Consider the following 25,849-nt stretch of genomic DNA (forward strand, 5'->3'; position numbering starts at 1 on the left):
CTTTGTTAGCTAACGTTAGCTTCAGTGCTAGCTGGAGGAGCCACGGCGTGAATCAGAGGGGTCACACTGGTGTCGGACGTGGACAGACGTGGACGATCACACCTTCAGCTTGTTGTTTACACAAATGCTTGTTGCTAAATTATGTAAACATATAGCTTAAGGTGCACGTCAGCAACCAAGCCAGACATTGACACCCCAGCAGAGAGATGTTTTGAAGCTGCAGCCTCTTAACATGATGGCAGTCTCACCCTGACTTGTGCATAAAGTGTCACATGCAAGCGTTAGTAGGTCAAATCCCTCTTTTTCATCTGCTTAGATCTAATGCTGCCATCGGATACAACAAAGCTATTACAGAGGATTTATGATTTATAACAATATGGAGATTGTTCTGCAAGATGTGTTTCTGTGAACTCTGTGAGCTCAGTTTTTGCACAAAGTGTCATGTTTTTACTGAAACACATGCAAGCGTTAATGGGTCAAATCCCTCTTTTTCATCTGCTTAGATCTAATGTTGCCATGGGAATACAAAGAAACTATTACAGAGGACTTATAACAATGTGGAGATTATTCTGCAAGATGTGTTTCTGTGGGCATAGTTTTTGCACAAAGTGTCATGTTTTTACTGAAATACATGCAAGCTTAGTAAACCTAAGTTATTAGGTCAAATCCCCCTTTTTCATCTGCTTAGATCTGATGCTGCCATGGGATACAAAGAAACTATTACAGAGGATTTATGATTTATAACAATATGGAGATTGTTCTGCAAGATGTGTTTCTGTGAGCTCAGTTTTTGCACAAAGTGTCATGTTTTTACTGAAACACATGCAAGCGTTAATAGGTCAAATCCCTCTTTTTCATCTGCTTAGATCTAATGTTGCCATGGGAATACAAAGAAACTATTACAGAGGATTTATGATTTATAACAATGTGGAGATTATTCTGCAAGATGTGTTTCTGTGGGCATAGTTTTTGCACAAAGTGTCATGTTTTTACTGAAACACATGCAAGCGTTAATAGTTCAAATCCCCCTTTTTCTTCTGCTTAGATCTGATGTTGCCATGGGAATACAAAGAAACTATTACAGAGGACTTATGATTTATTTATTCTGCAAGATATCTGTGGGCATAGTTTTTCTGTGTGTTTCTGTGGGCATAGTTTTTGCACAAAGTGTCATGTTTTTACTGAAACACATGCAAAGTGTCATGTTTTTACTACATGCAAGCGTTAATAGGTCAAATCCCTCTTTTTCATCTGCTTAGATCTAATGTTGCCATGGGATACAACAAAGCTATTACAGAGGATTTATGATTTATAACAATATGGAGATTGTTCTGCAAGATGTGTTTCTGTGGGCATAGTTTTTGCACAAAGTGTCATGTTTTTACTGAAACACATGCAAGCGTTAATAGGTCAAATCCCCCTTTTTCATCTGCTTAGATCTAATGTTGCCATGGGAATACAAATAAACTATTACAGAGGACTTGTATTTAACAATATGGAGATTATTCTGCAAGATGTGTTTCTGTGAGCTCAGTTTTTGCACAAAGTGTCATGTTTTTACTAAAACACATGCAAGCTTAGTAAACCTAAGTCAGTAGGTCAAATCCCCCTTTTTCTCTGCTTAAATCTAATGTTGCCATGGGATACAACAAAACTATTACAGAGGACTTATGACTTATAACAATGTGGAGATTATTCTGCAAGATGTGTTTGCCTGAAGTGGTCGTGCATCCTGCTACGGCCCTGCTGACACCGACTGCTACCACCAGTATTATTACTAGTCACATTACTATTACTATTACCTGTACCATTAAGCATTTTAGCTTTACTTCCACCCTGAAGCCCTTTTTGCTTTCTCGCTCTGCAGGTTTCCATGAATCGTTGTGGTACCTGGACGTTAGTCGTGCCTCCTACTATGAGTCGACTGACACCCACTGCTACTTCGATTATTATTATTAATCACATTACTATCCCTATTTTCATAATTATAATTCTACTGTGAGCTCAGTTTCTCAGGTGAATGTGTCATGGCATTCCTCGAGTGCCGTGTGTGTGTGTGAGATCACGTAAGACCAGCTGGTTGTGTTTTTTCGTTTGAGCTTTTCACATTCATTTAGTCCCTGCTCTGTCAGTACTAGCCTGATCCTTCTTTTCTCTTACATGTACTGTGGTTGTATTTCCACACACAATGATTTTCTGCACGTCAGTGGCTGGTTGCAGTTGACTCATTGAAGAAGACAAACGGAAAAGGAAGCTTTTTGCAAATTCTGAGGTGATTTTCAGTAGTGTATAGTTCGCTTTCTCATTTATAGTAATTGCGGTGACACAGTCAGCGGACATTTCTCAGAATGTGTGAGTGGGGTCTTTCTGTATGTCTCATCTCCACCCACACTATACCTAGCCTAGCAGTCTGGTTATTTCAATTCCAGCTACTTGTTTGTTTGTTGTTATTCGAAATATGTACTGAATGGGTTTCGTGTCACTGAGTCAGAGTTGCTTGTTGATGTAATCAGCCGCTCCCCGTTGCTTTGGCTTGACAGTGGACTCTCCCTTTTACACCACGCCACAATCTGATAACGCCAACAGTTCCTGCCTCCTGAATTTATTGCCTCACCCTGTTCCTTATGTTATGGTGTCTAAGTTAAAAACACAAGAGCGAGCATGTGAGGAATGTATACTGTTGATCAGCAGGATATCTATTTATACTGGGACTAGCTGTCCTACACTGAATTAGAAACAGCTGACAGTCCCGCATGTGGAGTTCAGCAATATGGAGCCTATTCATGTGGCGGTGCACTCCTCCTGTTTTCAAAGCAGGAAAGACTTCCTCTCCCTTCTCCCATCCTCTCATGTCCATATGGTCAACTCTACAGGGAGGACAGCAGAGACTGCCTCTCTTCAGCAATGCTGTATTAATAGAATTCAAAAACACATGCCAGTGTGTGTGTGTGTGTGTGTGTGTGTGTTTTCCCAGTCACGTTTAAACTGCTTGCTGGTAATAACAGAGCGCGCTCCGTCTAGATTCATTCTTCGCTCCCACAGAGTGTCGAGATCGCTGATCTCACCCACAGAGCATGAACACAGTGCTGTGTGTGTTGTGATACACACACCATGGCTCTGGTACATGGCTGTTGCAATATAAGGCGTGCTTTTACTGCAACCCAGCCCCCAGAATGAAGCCCATAAAAATACTTTCATTCGCTCTGTGTTTCTCCCCGTCTCTCACTAAATCCCCACATCTGTGCATCTTTAAATGCTTCCATATGAAGAGCACTTCTGGTGGGGTGCAGCTCTTATCCATCTGGTTCTGGGTGTGGGCACTAACCGGCCCTACATAGCATTTAAAAAAACATACTGCTGCTCAAGTCCTGCTGAACGTCTTTGGTTTGGTTCTCACCTGTGATCGTTATTCATAAGGCTGCAATTACTGTCAATTACTTGTCAAGGCAGCTCCTCTGGATAGCAGTATTCTGGTAGTCATCCATTTGTGAACACACATTGTTGTTTTTTCACAAAAGAAAGCCAGCACAGGTGTCTTGTTTTTTAGATACAGATGCTGTGTTAGTTTGAAATAATTTGTCTTCCGTGGTTAGTAGGAGTAGTACAAGGGTGTAAGCGACACGCCTGTCTTAGTCATTTGCTCTAGTAGGCTGCTGCATGTAATGGAGCAATGTGTGGCGTAAAACCCCTACACCCAGCATTGTGACACACGGATGTAAGGAGACATTTGACTGAAGAGGTGTTGAGGAAAGGAGGAGTCGTACATGCGTCAGTATACCCAAAGCGGAGAGAGAGAGAGAGAGAGGAAGGAGGGTCTCTTGTTCTTTTTTGTCTGACTCGCTCTCAGACTGTTTATTTTTAGCAGCAGCTCTGTGCTGGTGGTTGCTGTGTGCCGTCTTTGTGTGAGCAGGTGACCTCCCCCACTTCAGCATCTCAGACGCCCACTCACAGAGTCTCTTTCATACACTCGCACACCTTGTACACCTTCCATGTTTTAGTGGAACACAGGGTGTTAAATCGGCAGAAGAAGACTTATAGGTCGTGCTGCTTGTTAGCAACATCAGCTAGCTTGACAATATAGACGTTGCCGAGACGCTGTGGTGACAGAAATAGCAGTAGACTTCCTGTGTTACCATGCATATTTGAGTTTGTGCGCATGCATGTTTTCAGCTTTGGGCGGAAGTTTGCGTAGTAGTGGCGGGGAATATTGAGCGGGAAGCCAGGAGCTCTAGGCTGTGAGCTGTTAGCTGCGGTTGCTGTGCCAGGGCCCTCGAACAGCTGATGAATACCAGGCTCTCCCTCCTCTCTCTGTCTCCACCCCCTCCTTCACTTTCACCACTTTCTAGCTCTTCTCACTTTCACTTTCTTTCCCTTTTACCCTCTGATTTCTCCCCCTCTCTAGCGTCCCCCTCTTTTTCTTTCCCTCCACCAGAGGCTCTTCTTGGCAGTGCGCTGGAGCCGGAGACAGAAAGTGGGTCAGTGGGTCAGCTAAGGCAACATGCTCAGGCTGGCTGCGCTCTGGGTGTAACTCGAGTCCTATTCCTCCCACAGAGCTGCTGAGCACACTCCAGCTAAGATGACTAACTATAGACTCCCTGCATGGGATCAATAGAATTACAATCTCATCTTATTTCATTAAGTTTTGATCTAGACTCAAGTTCCTTTTTGAATCAGATTAACTTGAATTAACTGAACCAATTTCCTGACGTTTCCGGATGTAATGAGAGCTAAAGTCAAAACTAGGAGGTGGGTTCAACTTCAGATTAACCTCTTCCCCTCCCCCCTCATACCATAAACCATTTTGGTCTGTTTAAGGAGGGGGTGGGGGCCTTTAGGGGTAGATTGCATGTCAACAATATATGCCACATCAACGTCAAATATATCATATGGAAGCTTGGAACCTGAAGATTGATATGAGATACTCAGTTTAGCTCAGCACTGTGTGTCAAGTTTTTCTAGTTATAAATGTTTAATAAACATTGTGTTATGGTAGACACCTATTCAGATGTTGAAAGTGTATAAGGGCTAAGTACAATTATGGCTAATAACCTTAACCCTAACCCTAACCATTGGTTACACAGAGTTGGTCTTCCAAATACTAGATTAAGACAACAAGATCTTGAGGAACGCCATAGAAAAATCCATGCTGTGATTTTGTAACAAAACCTTTTTGATATATTGCATTTACCTACGATTGGATGGCTAGCATCTACAGTACCAGTCAAACGTTTGGACACACCTTCTCATTCAACTACTTTGAATTGAATTTGAATGAGAAGGTGTGTCCAAACTTCTGACTGGTACTGTATGTTCTGAAAATTCCTCACAAATCCCCATACTCTGAAGATACATGGAAAAAGCCATACGTCCTCTTCATGTCCAAGGTCTAAGTTTGTGGTTCTATGAGGCTGTGACTATCCCAGAGGTCAAAACAGGTCATTTTATACAGTGAAGTCAAGTTTTTAAAGCTGCTCTCACCACAATGAAGTGGATACAATGGGGACTAACATCGTCACATGCAAATTCCAGAGTGTCTGTGTTGTAAACATTGAGTTCCTGAATAGTCTAAACAGAATTCGGTGACGTTTGTGCTCACTGTTGTATCTCTGGCTGTTGTGTCCGTGAGCCGTTAACGCCGCGAGAGGTCGAATCAGACATTACCGTATTTTCCGCACTATAGGCGCACTGTCAATGAATGGTCTATTTTCGATCTTTTTTCATATATAAGGCGCACCGAACTATAAGGCGCATTAAGCGAAACAAAACAGTCAGTCAGTCAAACTCTCAACATTGTTCAGTTATAACACGTAAAATACAACACAATACACTCACTTTTTCAGTTCATTCCTCGTTCACAAATCCCTCAAATTCTGCTTCTACCTGCTGCTCTCTGTTCAATAACCCACTGTTCAATGTTGTCCTCTAACTGTGGCCATCTCGCTTTGTTCCCTCGGAAACTCTGTGTGGTCTTCTTTACTTGGCGCTGGTCATCTTCTTGCTTCCTCCACTTCCGTACCATTGATTCATTAATGTTGAATTCTCTCGCAGCTGCTCTATTCCCATGTTCTCCTGCGTGACTGACAGCCTTGAGTTTGAAGTCCGCGTCGTAAGCGTGTCTCTTGACAGGAGCCATTTTGGGGTCCTTATACACACACACACTGTAATATTATGGTGAAGCACAGTGTGTATTACTCCGCGACGCTCCTGACTACGGTGGCCGTGATGCTGCAAGCGGTGCGGCTTTGTAGTTTACCAAAGTCGTACTAAAACATTTTGACAGAGCGCCGTGTACCACACAAAATCGCTTCGGGGTCAGTAAGCACAACCAGAATTAATCCATATATAAGGCGCTCCGGATTATAAGGCGCACTGTCGTTTTTTGAGAAAATTAAAGGCTTTTAAGTGCGCCTTATAGTGCGGAAAATACGGTATATTTATAGAGTTTATTGCAATGTGTTAACATGAAGCTGGAATTCAGTTATTTCAGTGAGGGTGCCTGTGTTTTTACTATATGTATAATTTATATCCACTCATTATTGTGCCACCTGGTTTATGGAGTTTTCTACACTGTTTGGGGATTTCTACGCTCAGTTGCCAGTTTAATTAGGTGCACCGAGCTTTAACCAGTCCAGTGTAATAACACAGTCCTGCAATAAACGCCAGAGTCATGAAGGCTATAATGTTCAGACTGTTTTTGGAGAGTTGATGATTAAACTTAATAGTCATTTTGGAAGCTGTAGTTTATGGTGCTGTTGAATTTAATGGATCACATTGAGAGGTATTTATCATTTTGTTACCTCTTTCTGGTTTCAGGATAAACACCATGATGCTGCTCATGAAATCATCGAGACCATTCGGTAAGTGTCATTTCCTCACTCTGACTCAACTCCCACAAGTGACTGTAAGTGACCGTGTCGGGTGTGCGATCTAGTGACGACTACATGTGTGTGTGTGCATTCTCTAGGTGGGTGTGTGAGGAGATCCCCGACCTCAAGCTGGCAATGGAAAACTACGTACTTATTGACTACGACACCAAGAGGTGAGCCGAGGGTCACCAAATGAATTTTGTTTTGCTGTGACAATGAAAAAAAAAAACACAAAAGGACTTTAGAAACTACTAAGATTCTTGGTTCAATATTACACTTTCAATACTTTCATTTGGTCTGTCTCACTGCTGATAAAACAGTCTTTCTTTTCTATTTTGTCCATGGTTGCTTTTCTCTGGGGAAAAAAATATATTAACGTGTCAGTAACATTAAATATCTATGTCACCATTGACACAAATATTTTAGTTGAGGTTTTTCAGAGTTACATCAAGATGAAAATGTATATAATGTTGAAAACTGTCAACAGTAAAATAGGGGTTGGGCTGGGAAGTTGGATTTCATCTTGTACTAAATGATTATTCATTTTGTGTCTTGTTATTCTCACAGCTTCGAGAGTATGCAGAGACTTTGTGACAAGTACAACAGGGCCATCGACAGCATTCACCAGCTGGTGAGTCCGTATGTGTGGAGGGTTTGTAGTGCTCTGTAGGTGGAGTGAATGTGTCCTGTGAGTCTATCACAGTGTTTGTGAATCAATGCTACCCATGACCTTACACTTACAAGAATAATGTTAAATATATGTATCTATAGGTATTGATTTATTAATGATAATGTAGTTATTAACCAAGATGTTTCACAAGTGCTGTTGCTATATCGTTATATCATTATTATGTTTATTAGTGGATTTTATTCTGAAATCATCATTAGTTTCCTAAAAACATTATTATACAACAACATAATTATTGTGTTGTTTTGTCCTTCTCTTTGAAAGGCAAGCACCACTGGATAATACCTGCACCCTGATGTGGGGAGGGGCTGTGTGTTTTGCTTTTGTGTGAATAAACATCTAACCCCACCATATAGTGGAAAGGGACCACCCAGCCCATGAAGCTGAATAAGCGTCCTTCCAACGGGCTGCTGAGACACATCCTTCAGCAGGTGTACAACCACTCAGTCACCGACCCGGAGAAGCTGAACAACTATGAGCCTTTCTCCCCCGAGGTGTACGGAGAGACCTCTTTCGACCTGGTGGCTCAGATCATCGACGAGATGGAAATGATGGAAGATGACACCTTTGTTGACCTCGGCAGCGGTTAGTCCGCTGTTATTTTGGGACGTAGAAGTGTATCCCCAGACCTTTTTAAATAGGTTGTTAATAGATTGGTCGTTTACTTATTATGTAGCGGGAGCATTTTTTTTTTATAAACAAATATTAATAAGTACAATGAAGTTGTTTAGAGTTGTGGGAGTAGGTCAGGATGCCAGCGTTGGTGGAAGAAAAAATAATTATCAACATTTTTGTTCATGAGTAATTTTGGTATTTTTCAACCTGAGCCCTACTTTCCGATTTTTTTCGTGTCTCAGTGACACATTTTTGAAATTGCTCCAGTATTGAACGAGAACGCTGCAGAGAACGCTTGTTGTAACTCCACTAAAAGTCTTTGTTTTTGCAACTGAAAGGCTCCGACTGTTATGATAATATTCGGGAAAAATGAAGTAAAGGACTCTACCAAGAAATAAATAGATTATCTGTACTTTTTTTTAAACCAGTCTGTTTATTGTTTCATGCGACTTGTTGCTGGATGACAGCGGTAGAAAAGGGAATAAGGGTTGCAGAGAGGTGTGCCAATGTTGTCAGAGTTGGTTGTGTTGTACTACAGAAAGCGTAGCTTAGTGTTGTCTTAAGGATTGTGCAATATGATTACATGGCAGCCCGTTTAGTGGCTGGCGTCTGCAGCGTGTTTGCTCAATACTTGACTGATTTCATCAGTCACTTGGACACAAAATAGGGTCCAGGTTGAGAAATACCCAAGCTACCCATTAAGTTAATAACACGGTGGCTCATGGCCAGCTTAGGTGTCTTTGTCTGTTTGGTGTAAGTCTTAAACCTATTGTTTTCTATTTGCAGGAGTGGGGCAGGTAGTGCTGCAGGTTGCGGCAGCGACCAACTGTAAACACTACTACGGTGTAGAGAAAGCAGACATTCCAGCTACCTATGCAGAGGTAACCACATAAATCTCCCGCAGGACCGGAGGGGTATTTCACAAGGAGAGCAGAGAAAAGGGAGACCACATCGCTGTGTCAAAATATCACAGCTTCTTCAGTCATTGTAGTGAAATGACGCAGTGCAAATCACTGCTGGCTAATACACAGAGAAGTCGGAAGTTTTTTCCGCTGTGTGGTGTCTTTGTGTCCAATCACTCTTCAAAGTGGATTTCTCCGGTTCACATTTCAACTTCTCATCATAATGCTGTAGCAACACATCGCAGAAGCATTTTGTATGGATATTAATATTCACATTCTCTCTCTCAGAGCATGGATAAAGAGTTTAAAAAGTGGATGAGATGGTACGGGAAAAAACATGGGGAGTACACAGTAAGTTAACTATTATGATACATATTTTAAATAACTTTTAAATATTATTCTTAAGATCCACGGTTGTTAAGATTTCTACCCTGACTCTCCTTTTGTTTCTTTCAGCTTGAGAGAGGTGACTTTCTGTCTGAAGAATGGAAAGAAAGGATCGCCAACACAAGGTGTTAAATCAAACCGGACCACCGAAACTGTCTGAAAGAAGCAATTTCCATTCCATTTTCCAATAAGACCATTTATAAGCTTAATTTATACACTGAGGGACTAGGAGACAGAAACCATTGTACATTGTAATACAAAGGTTTAATCCCGTAATAAAAGATACCATTATGAAACTTATATACTTACAGAGGACAAGTTATCTAAATAAACAGTATCATATGCAGGGCTTCTTTATTAGAGATTTAGAGGAAAGTTAGCAATTCTTTAATAAATGTGTCTGCAGAACTTTGCCAAAATATGCATCTTATTTACTTCCAACTGTTAAACTAAAATATTTCTCTTTCCGTCTGTCTTGCAGTATTATTTTTGTGAATAACTTTGCCTTTGGTCCAGAGGTAGATCACCAGCTGAAGGAGCGCTTTGCTAATATGAAGGAAGGTTAGTATTTTTCAACTGCAAAATATATATTTTTTTATCATTACTTTTTTATTATTATTATTATTATTATTATTGTGTGGGTAGCCAAAGTATTCCGGGTCGCGGTATATTAACAAACACGTAAACACGGATAGATTTTTAAAGGGAAATCTTGGTAATATACTGCTGACAATGGATTCTGTCAACCATAAGAGCAGTGTATAACAATGGAGTTGATTTGGCTTTACTTAAGCAATACAATGAAATATAAATATGGAATTCTTATTCCACTAATCCTTTAACCTCCACAGTGAGCTATGTGTTGATTTGTCATTAAATGAGTTGTATGGAAGAGCAGATGGTTGATGAGCCACAACAAATTTAGACATTTAATGGGTTTAGGGAGTAATCTGATCTGAAGTTGACAAATAAGGCGTTTAATAGCAGATGCTAACAGCCTTTTTTATGACAACTTTTACTCAATATAAAAAAATGTTAAGGCCTCCTATTGGTTAGCACTGGGAGAGATGCCTTGGCTCACTGGTATTTATTGGTGATTACATAACAATGGCTGATGATATGCTGAATGTTTCTATGGATTACTGGCTCTAAATAAGGGGGGAAGTGATTTTGTTTGATCTTTGTTTGCCATAGGAGCTACTATGTGTCCACTACAGCATCTATAATTCATCTGAAGAAAATGTATTTATTTTTTTTATTTCCACAGGTGGAAAAATTGTATCCTCCAAACCTTTTGCACCTTTAAATTTTAGAATAAACAGTCGAAACTTGAGTGGTAAGTACCACAATTAGTGGAAAAGTATGTTTCAACGTCCAACGTGTATCTGACATTTTTTCCCCCCCTTTCTGTCCTTCAGATATCGGCACAATAATGCGTGTGGTGGAGCTTTCTCCACTGAGGGGCTCCGTGTCCTGGACTGGAAAGCCAGTTTCCTATTACCTGCATACCATAGACCGCACCATAGTAAGTACTGAAGATCTTTGATGAGTGCAGAGACTAGAATGTTTACTAGAGGAGACCTTGACAATCCAATAAAACACTAAATGACTCCTGAAGCACTACAAACACATTATATATTACAGTCAAAGAGTAACCTGAACTCCAGAGAGAGACATAACATCAACTGGTATTGTCTTAATGAGTATTCAGTCCCAGGAGTAGGTCATCTGAGGACAGAGGGTAAAACGGGTGCATGAGATAACACTGATGTGTGTGTCACTCTGGTAACTGGTTAACGCAACCACTCTGTTATCAGTGGGAACCCCAGTGAGAGAGCTGGCAGGCTGCCCAAAAAGTGCAAGTGACTCTCTTGTTCAATATGTATTTGGCTTTTTTACTGTTTAATTTAGAGGAATGGTTTTGATAGTTAAGCAAATGTCAGTGAGTAGTAAAGGCAAATCAACCACAAAGAACTGGCAGGGTCAAAGGGTGATTGGTCAGAAGCTTCTGTTGAATTTTGCACAAACTGCTAACGCTACAACCAACAGCTAGCTGACCTCATACATGTAGGTTTTGTGTCTGCATCAAAGCAATGACTTGTCAGTAATTTGCATTATAATGTCAACTATAATGTCAACTTCCAATCAGTGGTGGTGCAGAGCCAGTCACCACTGATTATATTTTCAAAAAACGCGTCACAGGGTGAAAATATTAACCATAAAGTCTTATTCATTGTTTTAAAAAGAGGCACAAGTGTATGTTTAGATGTAAGGAGACAGTCTTTAACGGTACTCAAAACCACATTTTACGTACAGAGTACAGACTGTAAAGGGATATAGAAACATCTTCACAATGATATTTTTTTATTCATTTTACAGCCAGTGTTGATGTAAACACCACAGTTATTTGAACTTGGGTAGAATTTTCAGCAATGAATACAATAATCTAATATTTATTTATTTTTTGTCCTGTTTTTCAGCTTGAAAACTATTTTGCTAGTCTCAAAAATCCTAAACTCAGGGTAAGTGATTTTTCTTCTTCCTCAGTGTATTGACACGAGTCACTGAACTCGCTACATTTTCTGTATCAAACAATTAATTTGTCCCATCTTATATCAGGAGGAGCAAGAGGCAGCTAGGCGACGTCAGCAGAAGGATACGAAGGATAGTAAAAGCAATAGCACCACGCCCACAAAGACTAAACAAGAACAAAACAAGGTAAGATATGAACAGATTTACAAGACTTTATGTGGGAAGCAATGTATAGGACCAGTTAGATGGGTGTTAAATATGCGTGCACAATCTAAAAACACTTTTTGTACTACTGCATGTATCTTTTACATACATTATTTTTATAGCACCTCTTAGTGTATTTTTCCTTATTTTTGTGCACTGCCGCCGATGTTATGTCATTCCAGCTGACTTTCCCCTTTAATTTTCTCCAAAACTGTACAGTAAAATAACTTCTTGTCATCCTGAACAAGATAACGTTGACCTACATGAAATGAGACAGCGTGCTTACCACAGCACGTCAGTGTCCTCAGAACGTTGACAGTTATAAATTAGTTTTTCAGTGTGAGATAAAGGGCGTGTGAATAGTGTCAATTGCATTTGCATTTCAGGTTCATTGCTCATTCGTGAGAGACTCCAGCGCCAACATATTTCCTGTATCGAGTTACAGTACATGCACCGGTGCTTTTAAAGCTGCGTCCACATGCATGTTGTTTTTTGACCCATGTAGTGCATAACCTTCTTCTATATTGTGTGCCATTTTGTCCCTAAAATGTTTCTTTCTTGGTTTTAAACACGCATTAATCAACTTAACACAGCAAAGCGAGCTCTCCGTGCTCTCTGTATGAATATTTACCCGTGTGTGTATTCGTCCATGTGTATTACAGCAGGACTCCTGCGGTGAGGACGAGCGTCCCAGCTTGGTGACGGTGGTCAAGGCAACGGCCAAACCCCGAAGAGCCCGACTCCTGCCCAAAGCGCGAAAGTTGAACAACAAGAAACGTGGTCGACCCAAGAAAGCCGCCCCGGCCGCTGAGAAGAAAAACAAGAAGAATCAGAGCGCATTGGATCTGCTGCATGCCAAGACCCTTTCTGCAGCACCCCCTCAGGGTCAGAGGGCGCACACACAAACACACACAGAATACGCCTCATATTACAGATATGACCAAATCCACCTTTACATCCACACTGTATGGCTTCAGAATCTCGGTTTAACGTGAATATCCTTCTCGTGTGTACAGATGCATACCGACCGACTCAGACTCCCTTCTACCAGCTACCTCCCAAGGTCCAGCACTATCCCTCGAGTCAACTGCTTCTGAGCCCGACTCCTCCTGGTCTGCAACAACTGCTTGGTGAGCCGATAAAGACTATGATTCATATTTTATCTGTCATGTTCAGAGTAGTCGTACGTATTATACCAGACATTTTGATCCCTATTAAAAGTTAATGCAACAGTGATAGGACCAGAATTTACAAATGAGAGGTCAGAAGCAGAGACTCAAAGCCTGGTCCGATGTTGTATAAGCCTGCATGTGAATCTCTTTTTTTATTTGCTCTCTTGCTCCCTCTGTGTCCCTATCCCTCTTTCACAGATAACATCAAAGTTCAATACCTCCAGTTTATGACCCACATGAAGACTCCTCAGTACCGATCCAACCTGCAGCAGCTTTTGGAACAGGAGAAGGTAATAAGTAATGCCATTGCAGACATTATTGATTTACTACTGCTGCAATATCCCTGCCAACACACATTCAGTGGCATCTAACTAAAACAAACAAAAAAAAAAACTCTTAATGTTATTGCAATTTTGCCCGACCTATCACCTGTAATCCTCTTATCTTTCTGTCTCCAGCAAAAACACAGGGACCTGTCAGGGCAGGCGGAGCAGCTCCACTCTGTTTGTCAGTCTCACAAGGACAAGATCAAAGGTCTCTTTCAGACCAAACTAGATGAGGTGGGAACTGCTACTTATTTCTCTCCATTACACAGCTTTATGGACACAGTAGACAATATTTCTACTTATTTATGATATAAACATTAGTTTTCCACCGTTACTTTTGTCTCTCAACCATCCTTATTAGGTAATTTGATTTCAGGTAATTTATTCGATTCAGGATAAACATTAATTTTAAAGTACAGCATGTGTACTAAGACTACAGCTTGAATACAACTATTTGATGGTCAACCTGAATAGCTTTATCTCTGTCCACGTATATCCCATTTCCAGATAAACATGATTCAACAGACAGTGAAACACAAGTGGCATGTGAAAGATGGAGAACACACTTTGGGTGTTTTCCTACAATGTCTTGTTGTACTTTGTATTAACTTAACCCTAAGTTCCTCTGGTTGAAACTTCAAGTCTGCATTTGCTGATGTATGGCGCTGTGTGTGTGTGTGTGTGTGTCTGTGTGTTTGGTGGTCAGCTGGGAGTGAAAGCCTTGACTGTGGAGGACCTGCTGCAGGCCCAGAAGGAGATATCAGCCCACAATCGGCAGCTGAAAGAGCAGACCAAGCAGCTTGAGAGAGACATGGCCTTGCTGAGAGACCACAGCCTTTTACTGGTGAGACCTCAGGGCTTAAAGCTATGATCCAACCTGTTACTACAGCAGCAGCATCCCCAGTGGTTCACACCTGTCACCATTCTTACTGCTTTTTTCATTTGTGTAATGGTTGTTGAAGTCCCCGTTAAGCTGTAGTCAAGCAAATGTGAAATTACATTACACTTTGCCTGAGCATTCTCCAAGCCAATGAATAACAGCAAGTGTGTTTGTTTGTTGTTTTTCCAGCTGAAGTCTCGATGTGAGGAGCTAAAGCTAGATTGGGGCTCTTTGTGTCTGGAGAGTTTGTTGAAGGAGAAGCAGGCGCTGCGCAGACAAATCTCTGAGAAACAGAGACACTGTTTGGAGCTGCAGGTACACAGTCCGCCTCCTCAATACGTTGGATTCAATACCAAATGCTTATATCTCTCTCTCTCTTCCACCTCTTGTATACTCCTCCATACTTTCTGTGTGTTCTCTGACATTTTCTTCCATCCTTCTGAGAGATTTTCAAAAGAATAAGACATGTCACCTTAACTGAATAAAATGTAGCTTTCAGGAAGTTGATGATTTGCTGTCACAAACATTTTCCTAGAAATGTCAGCGTTGTTGTACAGTGCCTGTTTTCTGGTGTAATGGCTCCCCCTGGTGTGTGTTTGTAGATCAGCATAGTGGAGCTGGAGAAAAGCCAAAGGCAGCAGGAGCTGCTCCAGCTCAAGTCCTACAGCCCCTGTGACGGCTCCCCGTACAGAAAGAACCTGGAGTCCCGCTCTTCCACCGACATGGACTCCTCTAAGCTCGGCCTGTCCTCGGCCCCAGTCCTGAATGGTGTCGGCACAGAGCTGTCTATCAATTGCATCAGCTCACCCTGTTTTGACCGAGCCAACCACAAGGGGGAAATTCTTTCTCGCTACCTGCCCATCTCTCCAGACCACGAGATCGTACCCACCATCCCCGACGCACGGCAGAGGCAGCAGAGCTCCTCCTACGCTCTTCCTGATTACACACGCTTCTCCCCCGCCAAGATTGCCTTGCGGAGGCACCTGAACCAGGACCCAACTGCCTCTGCTCACATGAGAGGTCCGGGGCTGACTACACACAGGTGGGTTGACACTAAAAGCTCACAGTTTTTTAATGGTGAACCTTCTTATTTTCAAGGCAACAAACGGCTAACGAGTTGAAGCTACATTACTAAGTTTCTGTTTGTTTTTTCAGGGAATTTGGAGGTGTGAGCTCACCGCTTGGAGCCAAACTGAACTGCCCCTCTCCTAATGCATCAGACCTCCAGAATAAAGGTTTTGAGAGGGTAATTTTTGTCTTCTCCGCTGTCTGTGCAATTGCACTGTTGATATGTGTGAATGTTTTTTTTACCTTCCTTGCAGCTCTATGTCTGTAATACTCATTTTCCCTTTGTTCTCTCATAAAGGGTGGTAAGGACAGGAGCCCGTCTGTTCAGGGGGACAACAGCATTACAAGCCTTCCAATAAGTATCCCCCTGAGCACAGTCCACCCGAGTAAACTGCCAGTCAGCATCCCTCTGGCGAGCGTGGTGCTGCCCAGCCGGGTTGAGAGACTGGTGAGTACGTTCAGTGTAGTGCTGTAATGTGGGTACTATCATAAAGTACTCCTACATTGGTGTTAATGTTATAAATGAAAAGTTCCCAACACTTAAAAGTGTTGACAGTAAGATGAACAGGTTAGAATTATGTTGGATCAAACTCCAGTGGTTTCACCTGGGTAGCCACAGATTTAAGATTATGACATTTTAGGGGGGCGGCGTTCTATTTTTTTTACATCGGTTGTTTGGATTTCACATTGTGATGTCGTGTCTGCATCAAGATTACATGAGTTTTCAAATTTTTAATGAGTTTCAATACTTATTTATTTAGTTTAAGCTAGTTTTCAGGGAGTCAATGTTTTTAGGTTGTACTTGTCCAGTAGGTATAAACTGTGAAACTATTGCAGCATTGCGCCATCTCCTGGAATATCAACGCTTTCAATTTCTCTGGTTCAATGTCACGAGAGATGATGGAAATTCTTGTCTTGTTGCCTTTATTCGGTTTGATATATCATAGCTTAAAAAATCATTTTGTGATCAGACAGTATCATTTTATTTATTATTTGGATTTATCCATTTGTTTATGATCCAGTTAAGGGTCGCGGGGTTTGATTTAGTTTAGATTTAGTTTATGACAAATTGTTCACTGCTTATAATAATAACAATAACCCTGGTCTGCATTCATACTTTCAGAGGAGTACTCCGAGTCCTGTGTCTCAGTCGGGTCAGATCAATGGTAAGGATGATCCTTGGTCACATATTATATTCACTGTTTTACCAAAATATGATCAGTTGCTTCTTCATTGCTAATAAAGTGCATTCTATATTTTGTGTCTTATTTTATCCTGTTCATCTTAAACCATGAACTTCTTGGTCTCTGTTTAGGATATTCATCCAGCTCGGGGCTGATGAATGGAGGTCCCCACCCTGAGGACCATAATGGTGCTTCTTCATCACCTCCACCACACGCCAACACTCCTCTGACGGGACCAATGGGCAGAGGAGGCCCCATCCAGAGCCCACCGCTCAGCACTGGAGGGGTGCTCCAGTACGCAGATGGACCCCCAAGGATTCTTCCAGAAGACGGCCAGGATCGCCAGGGAGGTGAATCCGACACGGAGCCCCAGGACAGTGAACTGCGGAGGAGAATGTTCTTCTCTTCTTCCTCCTCTTCGTCCTCGTCTTCCTCTTCGTCAGGCAGCGGAGGCAGTGTGGCCGGAGGATCACGCCTCCACCATCACACTGGCAACAACAGGCAGGGATACCACAGTAACCATGGAAACCACCACCACCACCACCACCACCACCATCAGTCCCCCGGCACGCAGCACACGCACGCGCCCACACACGTGTCGTCATCACACCCCTCTCACTCCTCTCACGGCCTCGGCTCTCAGGAGGGACGCAAGCGGGGAGAAGGAAACGCAGCTCCACCGCGGCCGTCACAGCCAGCGGATCCCCAAAGAGGAGGTCATTCCCCGGGATCGGCTCCAACAACCACTCCTCGGGATCGCCACTCAACATTAACTCAATGGTGAGTCACCAACGGCATGAAGAGAGAAAATTCACAGGAAGCTGAAATGAAATTATATTTTTTAAGGTTAGATTTTGTAACTTTTTCTGATTTAATTCAATCCTTCAATCTGATGACCTGAGTCTGTGAACAATGGTTTACGGATTTCTCTGTGAAGATTGGCTTTACAATATTTAAGACCTGTTTTATAGACCGTCCTTTTTTCCTCCAACAGGTGAACAACATCAACCAGCCTCTGGAGATCTCGGCCATCTCCTCCCCAGAACAATCAAGCCGCAGCCCCATCGGGCCTGACCTGGACCAGCCTCCCATCTTGAAGAGAGAGCGACCCCTGGAGCTCAACGGCACGGGCCGTTACTCCTCTGCCCCCAGCTCTGACGACGAGGACTCAGGATACCCCGCCGACAGCTCTAGTTCACGGTACTAAAGTCATTATTAAATGAATACTAGAAGATAAGAGTAACAACAGTGTACAATACTTTTCTACTTTGCTTGTGTCCACTCCAGCTGCAGGCTGTGTTTTCCATTTTTATGAGGTCTTCTAGGTTGTTGCTTGGCAACCAGTTGACTATTTAAAAGATTTCCCTCGCTTTCTGCTTACTTTTAATCTGAAGCTAGTGATAAAAATATGACTTCATGAGTTTTCATTGCCTTAGCTCTGTTGCTCCATCTCATTTTTGTGACTTGTTTGTTTTGAATGTTCTTTGTTTTTCTCTAGAATTGAAAGAAAAATTGCCACTATATCCTTGGAGAGCAGAGATGGACCTGGTAGACACGGGGATGGTGAAAGAGGTGAGAAACAGAAAACGTCACTTTTAATAAAATCTTAATCTTGCACTTCTGCTACTTGATGCCAACCCATCGTTCCTCTTTCTTCCACTAGTCAGGAAGTCTGGTAGCAGCAGTGGAAACAGCACAGGCAGCGAGGCCTCCTCTTCATCCTCCTTGTCCTCTAACAGCAAGTGGAAAGCCACCTTTTCACCCATTTCTGACCCCAAGCAGCCCAACTCTGACCTGAGACAGGGGGGCTCTCCCTTCGGCATGGGGGGGTCGGGCCGGGGCACTGACTCAGATTCTGACCACAAACAACAGCATCAGCAGGCTAGGAGAGGAAGTGACGGAGAGTCGTCCAGCTACATGAACCCCAACCCCTTCCTCAGTCAGGATGCAGGGCCCCGGGGTGGGGGCAGCAGTGGAGGTGGAGGTGGAGGTGGTGGTGGTGGTGGTGGTGGTGGAGGCGGCGCCCAGGGTGGAAACAGTTCAGACCAACGCCAGGCCCTCCAGAAACAGAAGGCCGCCCGAGAGTGGGAGATGAAGACGAACAGCAGCATGGCCAGTCAGAACCTCTTCATATCCGCTGCTGCCAGCAGTGGTGGGGGCATTCTGAGCGGGAGGGTGGGGGGCAGTCCTGTAGCAGTTTCCTCGACCACGGGATCCTCTGTGGGGCAGTACCTGGGGTCGCAGTTCCCACTTGGAGGGGCCTCGGTCTTGCAGTCCTTGTTCGGGGCCCAGACAGGCGGCTCCACGGTGAGCGGGACCCCGAGGCTCGTCAACGGACACTCTGCCCTGGGAAGCTTCTCCAGTGCGGGGCTGGCAGGGGGAGCAGCTGGAGGTGAGCATCGTAATGTCAAACTGATCATGTGACGTTTTACCTCGGGATCGTTGAGCTGTCAGTAGTGAGGTCATAGTCTTAGTCTGGGGTCGTCTTGATAAAGAATAGTAAGAGTCCACGGGAATGAGCCGCTAATAGAGCCAGGTAAGTGGAGGTCCAACGCTTCTGTCTGTATGTCTGCCTCACTGACTGACTGACTGACTGACTGACCGACTCATGGAGCTGCATTATTGTGACCAAAATTATACTAATTGTTTTGCTCAATATTGAGTACCAATGATTTATAGATTTTTGCACATTGATATTTAAATAAACAGAACACTGCTTTCACTCATGTTATGTTGCATTCCAGCTAATGTTCAAATCATTGCATCAAAACAAGACAAGGTTCTTAATCACAGTGCATCTCCTTCATTTTAACCCAAAATGAAATCAGCAGAGCACTGCTTTGACTTTTATGTAATACAGGGCTACATTCCTGCTAATTAAAGAACCATTGCATCTAAATAAAACTGAAGACATACATTTCTTCCTCACCTGAATTCAGTGCATTTTTTTAAACCACAGAGAGAGTTTATTACTCTTCTACTCTGGACTGAAGCTGCAACATTTAGTTTTTCACAGGCTGCGGGTGAAGGGTGCGTTCTCAGCGGCATGATGGAAGCCAGAACTCCTCGATCGCCCCCTGGTGGCCGGCTGTTTAAGTCTATACAGGTGCTTGATTTTCGAAAGTCAATCTCACAGTTGATCACGTTCATTTAATTGTGAAAATTGTGATCACAACTAATATTTGATTAACTGTGCAGCCCCACTGACTGACTGACTGACTGACTGAGCTGCCTCGCTTTGACATAGACGTGCTGTTTGAGTGCTGCAGTTGGAAACACCCTTGGAAAATGAGTGTGCTTAACAAAAATGTTGATGTATAGAAACAATTGAACCACTGGAAACTGATTGACCATGAATTAACGACACGTTTTACATAATGAATACATAACTATATTGTCATTTTCTGTGGGTGTATCTGTCGTATGTCAGAGTCATTTCACTCGGAAGCTAAAATCCACCCAAAAATCATTTTAGCTACAATAAGAAGAGTTTAGTGTAATCCTTAATTGGCCGACTGGTTTGTTTATCCACAGTCACAGTGGACTGACTCTGTTTGCTTTCTGTGTGCTTGTCTAAGACTCGCTTGGCGCTCTGCACAACCCTGGCTCAGTCCTTGCTTCTCTCTTTGTCCCCCTCCTTCTCGCTCTCTCTTTTGCTACTTTTGTCTGCTCTCTCCCCCCTCTGTCTGTCTCCTCTCTCCCTTCCCCCCCCCTTCCATTTCTGCTGTATGCTTTGCAGGTATATTTCACCACGTGGTTCCCGCAGTGTCCTCCCATCAGTTTGGGGTGACACTGCCGACCTCTGGAGGCCTCGGCTCTCTGCTCAGTCTCTCCTCTTCCTCCTCCTCCTCCCAAACCCAGCAGCACAGCTCTCCCCAGCAGACCTCCACCCGCCTGGCCTCCGCGTCCTCCCCCCTCCCCGTCTCCCTGTCCCAGGCCCAGCACGGCCGCACCCAGTCGGTCCTGCACAGCCCCTCTCCACCCGCGCTCACCCTGCCCCCACCTCCACCCCTGCACAGCAGCTCCTCCTCGGCACCCACGCACTCTGACGCCCACCCGTCGTCTCGATCCGACTCCCTCCACTCCTCCCGTCTGTCCCACTCCTCTCTCCACCACCAGAGAGCTCAGTCATCCCTCTCTCTCTCCATCTCCTCCTCCACCTCTGCCTCCTCTGCTTCTGTCTCTGCTGCTGCTGCTTCCCTCTCCTCCTCCTCTCTGTCAGCATCCTCCTCGTCTCGTCCATACGCAGTGCACTACTCCCCTCGGCTGCCTCCTCCACCACAGGCCGGCAGCTCAGGTGGTGGTGGTGGTATGTGGAGGACTCAGGGCATGCATGGCACCTACACGACTTCCCAGCTCCCTGGCTCCCGACCTAGATAGCGTTTGGGGGTGAGGGGAAAGGGGGGAGGGCAATCAGAAGGTGGAAAGAGGGAGAGAATGAGAGAGAGAGAGACTAGTAGGGAGTGAGAGAGACAGGATACCTGTTTTTTCCTGTGCTCCACACAAGCTGTTGTTCTGATTGAACAAGGTAAGTCCATTCTTGGGTTTTAGACTTCAAGTATTAAAAACCGTGATGGGTGATTGTTTTGAAAATGACAGAATTTTTTGCCGTTTTGTCTTATTTATTATTTATTGACGTGTCAACTTCTGATCAACACCTTTTTTTTCTGTCTTTGACGTTTCAGGTAACTGTTGAAAACTACCTCAAAAATTAAACAAACTATGCAAATGTCCAGGTGTGGACTAAAGCACTCTCCTCACTCACTGGTGCTTCAAAAACGTCTGCACTACCCAACCGCCTCCAAGACCGGCTTCTGTACTGGGATCTATCGGATACACACACTCGCACTCACACGCACACACACACGCACACACTAACCACCACTATAGTCGCATTGAGCAGAATTCATAGGTACTGGTCATGTTTAGGTGTCGGGTGCTTAAATGTTGGTTTAAAGATTTTTACAATAAGGAAGTCAGTACTTGCTGCTGCTCAGCACTGAATGAACTGATGTCTGCTTCAAATGAAAGGTGCTACATAGTGTGATAGTGTTTCTTTTTGTCTTAGTCACTATCAAAACAATCTGTTTTAATGATTTAATGTAACATTTGATAACAGATTGAAACACACAGACCGTCATTTTTGATCTGAACCTCATCACGTTCCATCCAACGTTTCACTTCATATGAGTGCATGTTTTTTTGCACACACAGACCAGTTCATTGAACTCTGCTCAGCTGTCATGCAGGTTGAACCTCTCTGCATGCAATGCTCTCTTATCTCTGTTTTCTTTCTTGGGTGAAATTCAATATTTGTTGCAACATGTGAATCTGAAACAAGATGAGGAACTTCTGGTCTAACGTCACACTGGATAGTAAGATACAGTTACTCATGTAGCAGAAGATGTGCAAGGAGGGTTTGTTGACACACTTTAAGCTCTGCTTATGTTGATGATTTACAATATTTTCATGTTTAACTAAAATTAAAATGTGGGTTACTTAATTTTAAGACTCTTTACTTAAAAGCAAAGTGGTAAAACAATCTTAAAATGCTGTTCTGGCTGTTCCCTTTAGGCACACCAAAACCTGTATTTCCCTTCTTTGCTACTAACTTGAGCAAAACCAGCTCGTTCACATTATGGAAATAATTCTTCAGGTGTGGTTCAGTGGTTCTCTTCTAATATCAACTGTCAAACATATCAGTGAAAGATTATTAGTTTACTTCTAAAAGGTAGTATTTGGTGTTTTTACTAGACAGAAATCAGGCATTACACAATTTTAATTCTGTTAATGAATTAACTTAACAATATGGAAGTCAGTGTATTTTTGAAGGCTGAATACAGCATCGTTATGATGTCGGCCTTATCTGGAAAAATATGGGGAATTAGCAAGATTTCAACGGGTGCCAATGGTGCTGAGTCGAGTACATTTTTATTTAAAAACAAAACAAACATGAAATCCATTAAATGAAATGGTGCTATGAGGACATAATCAGCCACTTTCTGTATTTATTTACTTTTTTCTCTTCCTCAGTTGGGTCAGACACACTACGATGTGGGAACGCAGCCGGTTTACTTTTAAAGCAGGAAGTTTTAAGCTCTTCTTAATCCAAACTTATTCGTATTTATCTCTGCTGTCAAATGTTAAGGACATAAAACGTGGGCATGTGTATGTATAATTACACTGCTTATTATAGATGATACAAACACACACACACACACACACACACACATGCATGCAGATCCTCACACTGAGAGAACTCCGAACCATAACCACAACAAACTACTGGACTCTCTTCACACCTATTTGTTTGCTTTTTTTTTAATTGTGTAATTATTTTTATTTTATTTTGTAAACAATGTTCGTACTGTGAATGTGATTCATTCTCCGACTGTATAGTTGTGTATAATTTAGATTATTATATTTATGCTGTCCGTCTCTCTATTTGCCTTGGTATTTGTTTTTCTCTTTCAATTTATTTTTCTTTTGTTTTATCCTGAAATGTGTTGACATTGTAGAATGCAATAGTGTGTGTACTTGACTCACAGTCTGAAAAACAATGGTGCTAAATTAGGACTGTAACTGATCTTATTTATTCGATAGTGAAAATATCAATAACAAATCAAATACTTGGTGCTGTACACAGGGACATTTATGAAGCCATTTTTTCTGGCATTTTCTTTCACATATTTAATATGCTGTTATCTGGTTCTTTTAAATGCCTAGTGTCGCCACCTTTCGATAAATCTACTCTTCAACAGCTCGGTCTGAGTTAACAGGAATGAGGACCTCGTGTTTCTCACGCCACAGTTTTAAACATAAGTCATCCCGCTTTGCTCTCAAAGCGAGCTGCTTTTCTTTTAGTGAACAAGACACACTGTTTTTGTACATACGTTTTTTGTTTCCCCTTGTAAGTCTATCCACCATAAACAGAAAGGTATATAAAATATGTATCTATATACAGTCTATATATATAAATAAGTATATATATATATATATATATATATAAAAGAATATAGGTGTTTTTGGCGCTGGCATTGTGACTTTAAACTCAGCCTGTTAAACAGGAGGCTTGAAGCCAATGAGAGTGAAGCATTGTCATCACATGACCTTAACAGATGGTGCCGAACAGTACGTGACTAAAAAATAAAAATCTGCATTTAACTCATACAAACAACGGTGCTGTGGCTCGAACACAATTAGACTCCATCACTGGAACTGTCATCACTTTTCATCAGATGCTTCCACACATTTGTTTCTTATTTCTCTTTTATCAAACAGATTCTACAGGAAAAAATGGTGCTTCTGTTTCCAAACTGTGGAAGTTCAGATCTAACAAACTAGATCTTCACTGGTGCATAAAACAACTAAGCGTCAACCTCTTATACACACACACACACACACACACACACACACTCACACACACACTGTCTTTAGACGTCTTGCTGACAAGGCCCTACCTTGTAATGTGAGCATACTGTGTCTTTGCAAAGACACACTGATGTAAAACTCTGGTGTTAATGTGTGCATCACTTTTGGAGTGAGAGCAGCCAAGCTTCCTTTTTTTCCCTCTGATAGCGGGAAAACACTTAAGCTTTGTTTGTGTGTGCGTGTGTGCTTTTTTCCCCCACTTGCCGGTGCATATCTAAGGGAAGATTAGACTAACAATCAAAGCTTTATTGTAAACTCCTGTCCTGTGCACTCACAAATGTGTTTCTCACCTGCGAGAAAGTCATTTTATTTTAGAACATACCTAGCGACTGTAGTCCGTTTGTTACCAGCACTGAGAGGTCTTTTGTAATTACTGTCGATGCTGTTTTTGGTTTTCTTATTCTTGGTGTTTGATACAATTGCAGTTTCATGTTATGCTTTTGATGGTGTCTCCAGATTACTGTCATTTTTCTTTTAATACTACTAGTCAGACAGACAGCACGGTGCTCTCCTTCACTTAAAACAAGGAAAATTGCAGCTATTGATAAATACTACTCTCCTCCTGTTGTGCTGCGTGGTTTTATGGATTGATATTCTGCAAAACGAGCTTGCCCGGCGGCTTTTTTCTGACTGTCCAGTTTAACCTACGGAAATTTTCTCTTAATCTGGAAGGGCGTCGTGGTGTATGTGCAAGTGAGAATAGTCGTTGGGAACGTCACAAAACTTCATCGTCATTACAGATTTCCACCAGTTTTATAGCTAATTGTGTAATCAGTCAAAGGGATGAGGTGCTGTTATTCAAGCCCTTTGATATAAAAGCATGATTTAAATTAAAGCTTCTATGCAGATCTCCTTCCTGGTACATTATTGATAATCTGTGAGAGCTTTGCGGTCGAGGTCGTTTACTCTGAATCCTGCCAAAGGTCTAAACTCAGGAACTTCCCAGATGGCTTGAAATGATGTAAACAATTTTCTTAAAAAATATAAAACTACTGCATGTCACAGACTTATTCGCCATCTTGTGGCATGATTAAGTCCCTTTCTAATCCAACTCAGGACCAGGTCGACCTCTCATTATGTGTATTACGAGGTGAAATTCAAAAATCAGGTCCCCTCAGATTCATTCTCAACTGTCGCATACATCCAGCGTCTCCAGTGAAATCCAGCTTTATGAAGCTTTACGAGTCTGTCTGACCTCCGGAAGCTGTGAAATGGCTACGACTTTCAAGCATCTTCCTTCATCTCACGAATGCCTCTTGTCTAGATTTGCGTCTCCGAGGAGGTGGTTCACTGTGCTTTTGTTGGGATTCCGCCCCATTATTTAGTGGGATGAAAACAAAACAGGACACACGTGACCTACAGTTCGCGTTCAGTGATCTCTGATCGGTGAAGCCAGGGCAGGTTTGAGGTGCAATAACGGCAAACGTACTTTCCAAAAGGCCCTGGGGTTTTTCATGACTTGTTACTGTTCGATGTTGGTGCTTTTATCCTAAGATGTTATAATGAAACAAATGGAATTCCTGTTTTTTCCCCTCCTGCATTTTATGATTATTAATAAATAATGTTTCATATAATATTTGATTTAATTTCTGCA

General features: G+C 42.5%; 1 protein-coding gene across 1 annotated transcript in view; it reads left to right on the forward strand.

The window, feature by feature from the left end:
• The window catches only part of dot1l (DOT1-like histone H3K79 methyltransferase), a 26,241-nt gene extending 392 nt beyond the window's left edge, over positions 1–25,849 (forward strand). Inside the window, 28 exon segments of the mRNA XM_054602458.1 lie at positions 6,814–6,857; positions 6,965–7,039; positions 7,434–7,497; positions 7,911–8,139; positions 8,956–9,050; positions 9,360–9,422; positions 9,528–9,583; positions 9,940–10,019; positions 10,726–10,794; positions 10,877–10,983; positions 11,939–11,980; positions 12,078–12,176; positions 12,857–13,079; positions 13,211–13,324; positions 13,565–13,656; positions 13,825–13,926; positions 14,399–14,536; positions 14,762–14,887; positions 15,175–15,614; positions 15,728–15,818; positions 15,939–16,088; positions 16,764–16,806; positions 16,956–17,477; positions 17,480–17,604; positions 17,819–18,024; positions 18,323–18,396; positions 18,488–19,216; positions 21,510–25,849. Of these exon segments, the coding sequence (XP_054458433.1) occupies positions 6,814–6,857; positions 6,965–7,039; positions 7,434–7,497; positions 7,911–8,139; positions 8,956–9,050; positions 9,360–9,422; positions 9,528–9,583; positions 9,940–10,019; positions 10,726–10,794; positions 10,877–10,983; positions 11,939–11,980; positions 12,078–12,176; positions 12,857–13,079; positions 13,211–13,324; positions 13,565–13,656; positions 13,825–13,926; positions 14,399–14,536; positions 14,762–14,887; positions 15,175–15,614; positions 15,728–15,818; positions 15,939–16,088; positions 16,764–16,806; positions 16,956–17,477; positions 17,480–17,604; positions 17,819–18,024; positions 18,323–18,396; positions 18,488–19,216; positions 21,510–21,520 (4,209 nt within the window). The 3' untranslated portion in view covers positions 21,521–25,849.

The sequence above is a fragment of the Anoplopoma fimbria genome, chromosome 8 (assembly GCF_027596085.1).
Source record: "Anoplopoma fimbria isolate UVic2021 breed Golden Eagle Sablefish chromosome 8, Afim_UVic_2022, whole genome shotgun sequence".
Taxonomy (NCBI): domain Eukaryota; kingdom Metazoa; phylum Chordata; class Actinopteri; order Perciformes; family Anoplopomatidae; genus Anoplopoma; species Anoplopoma fimbria.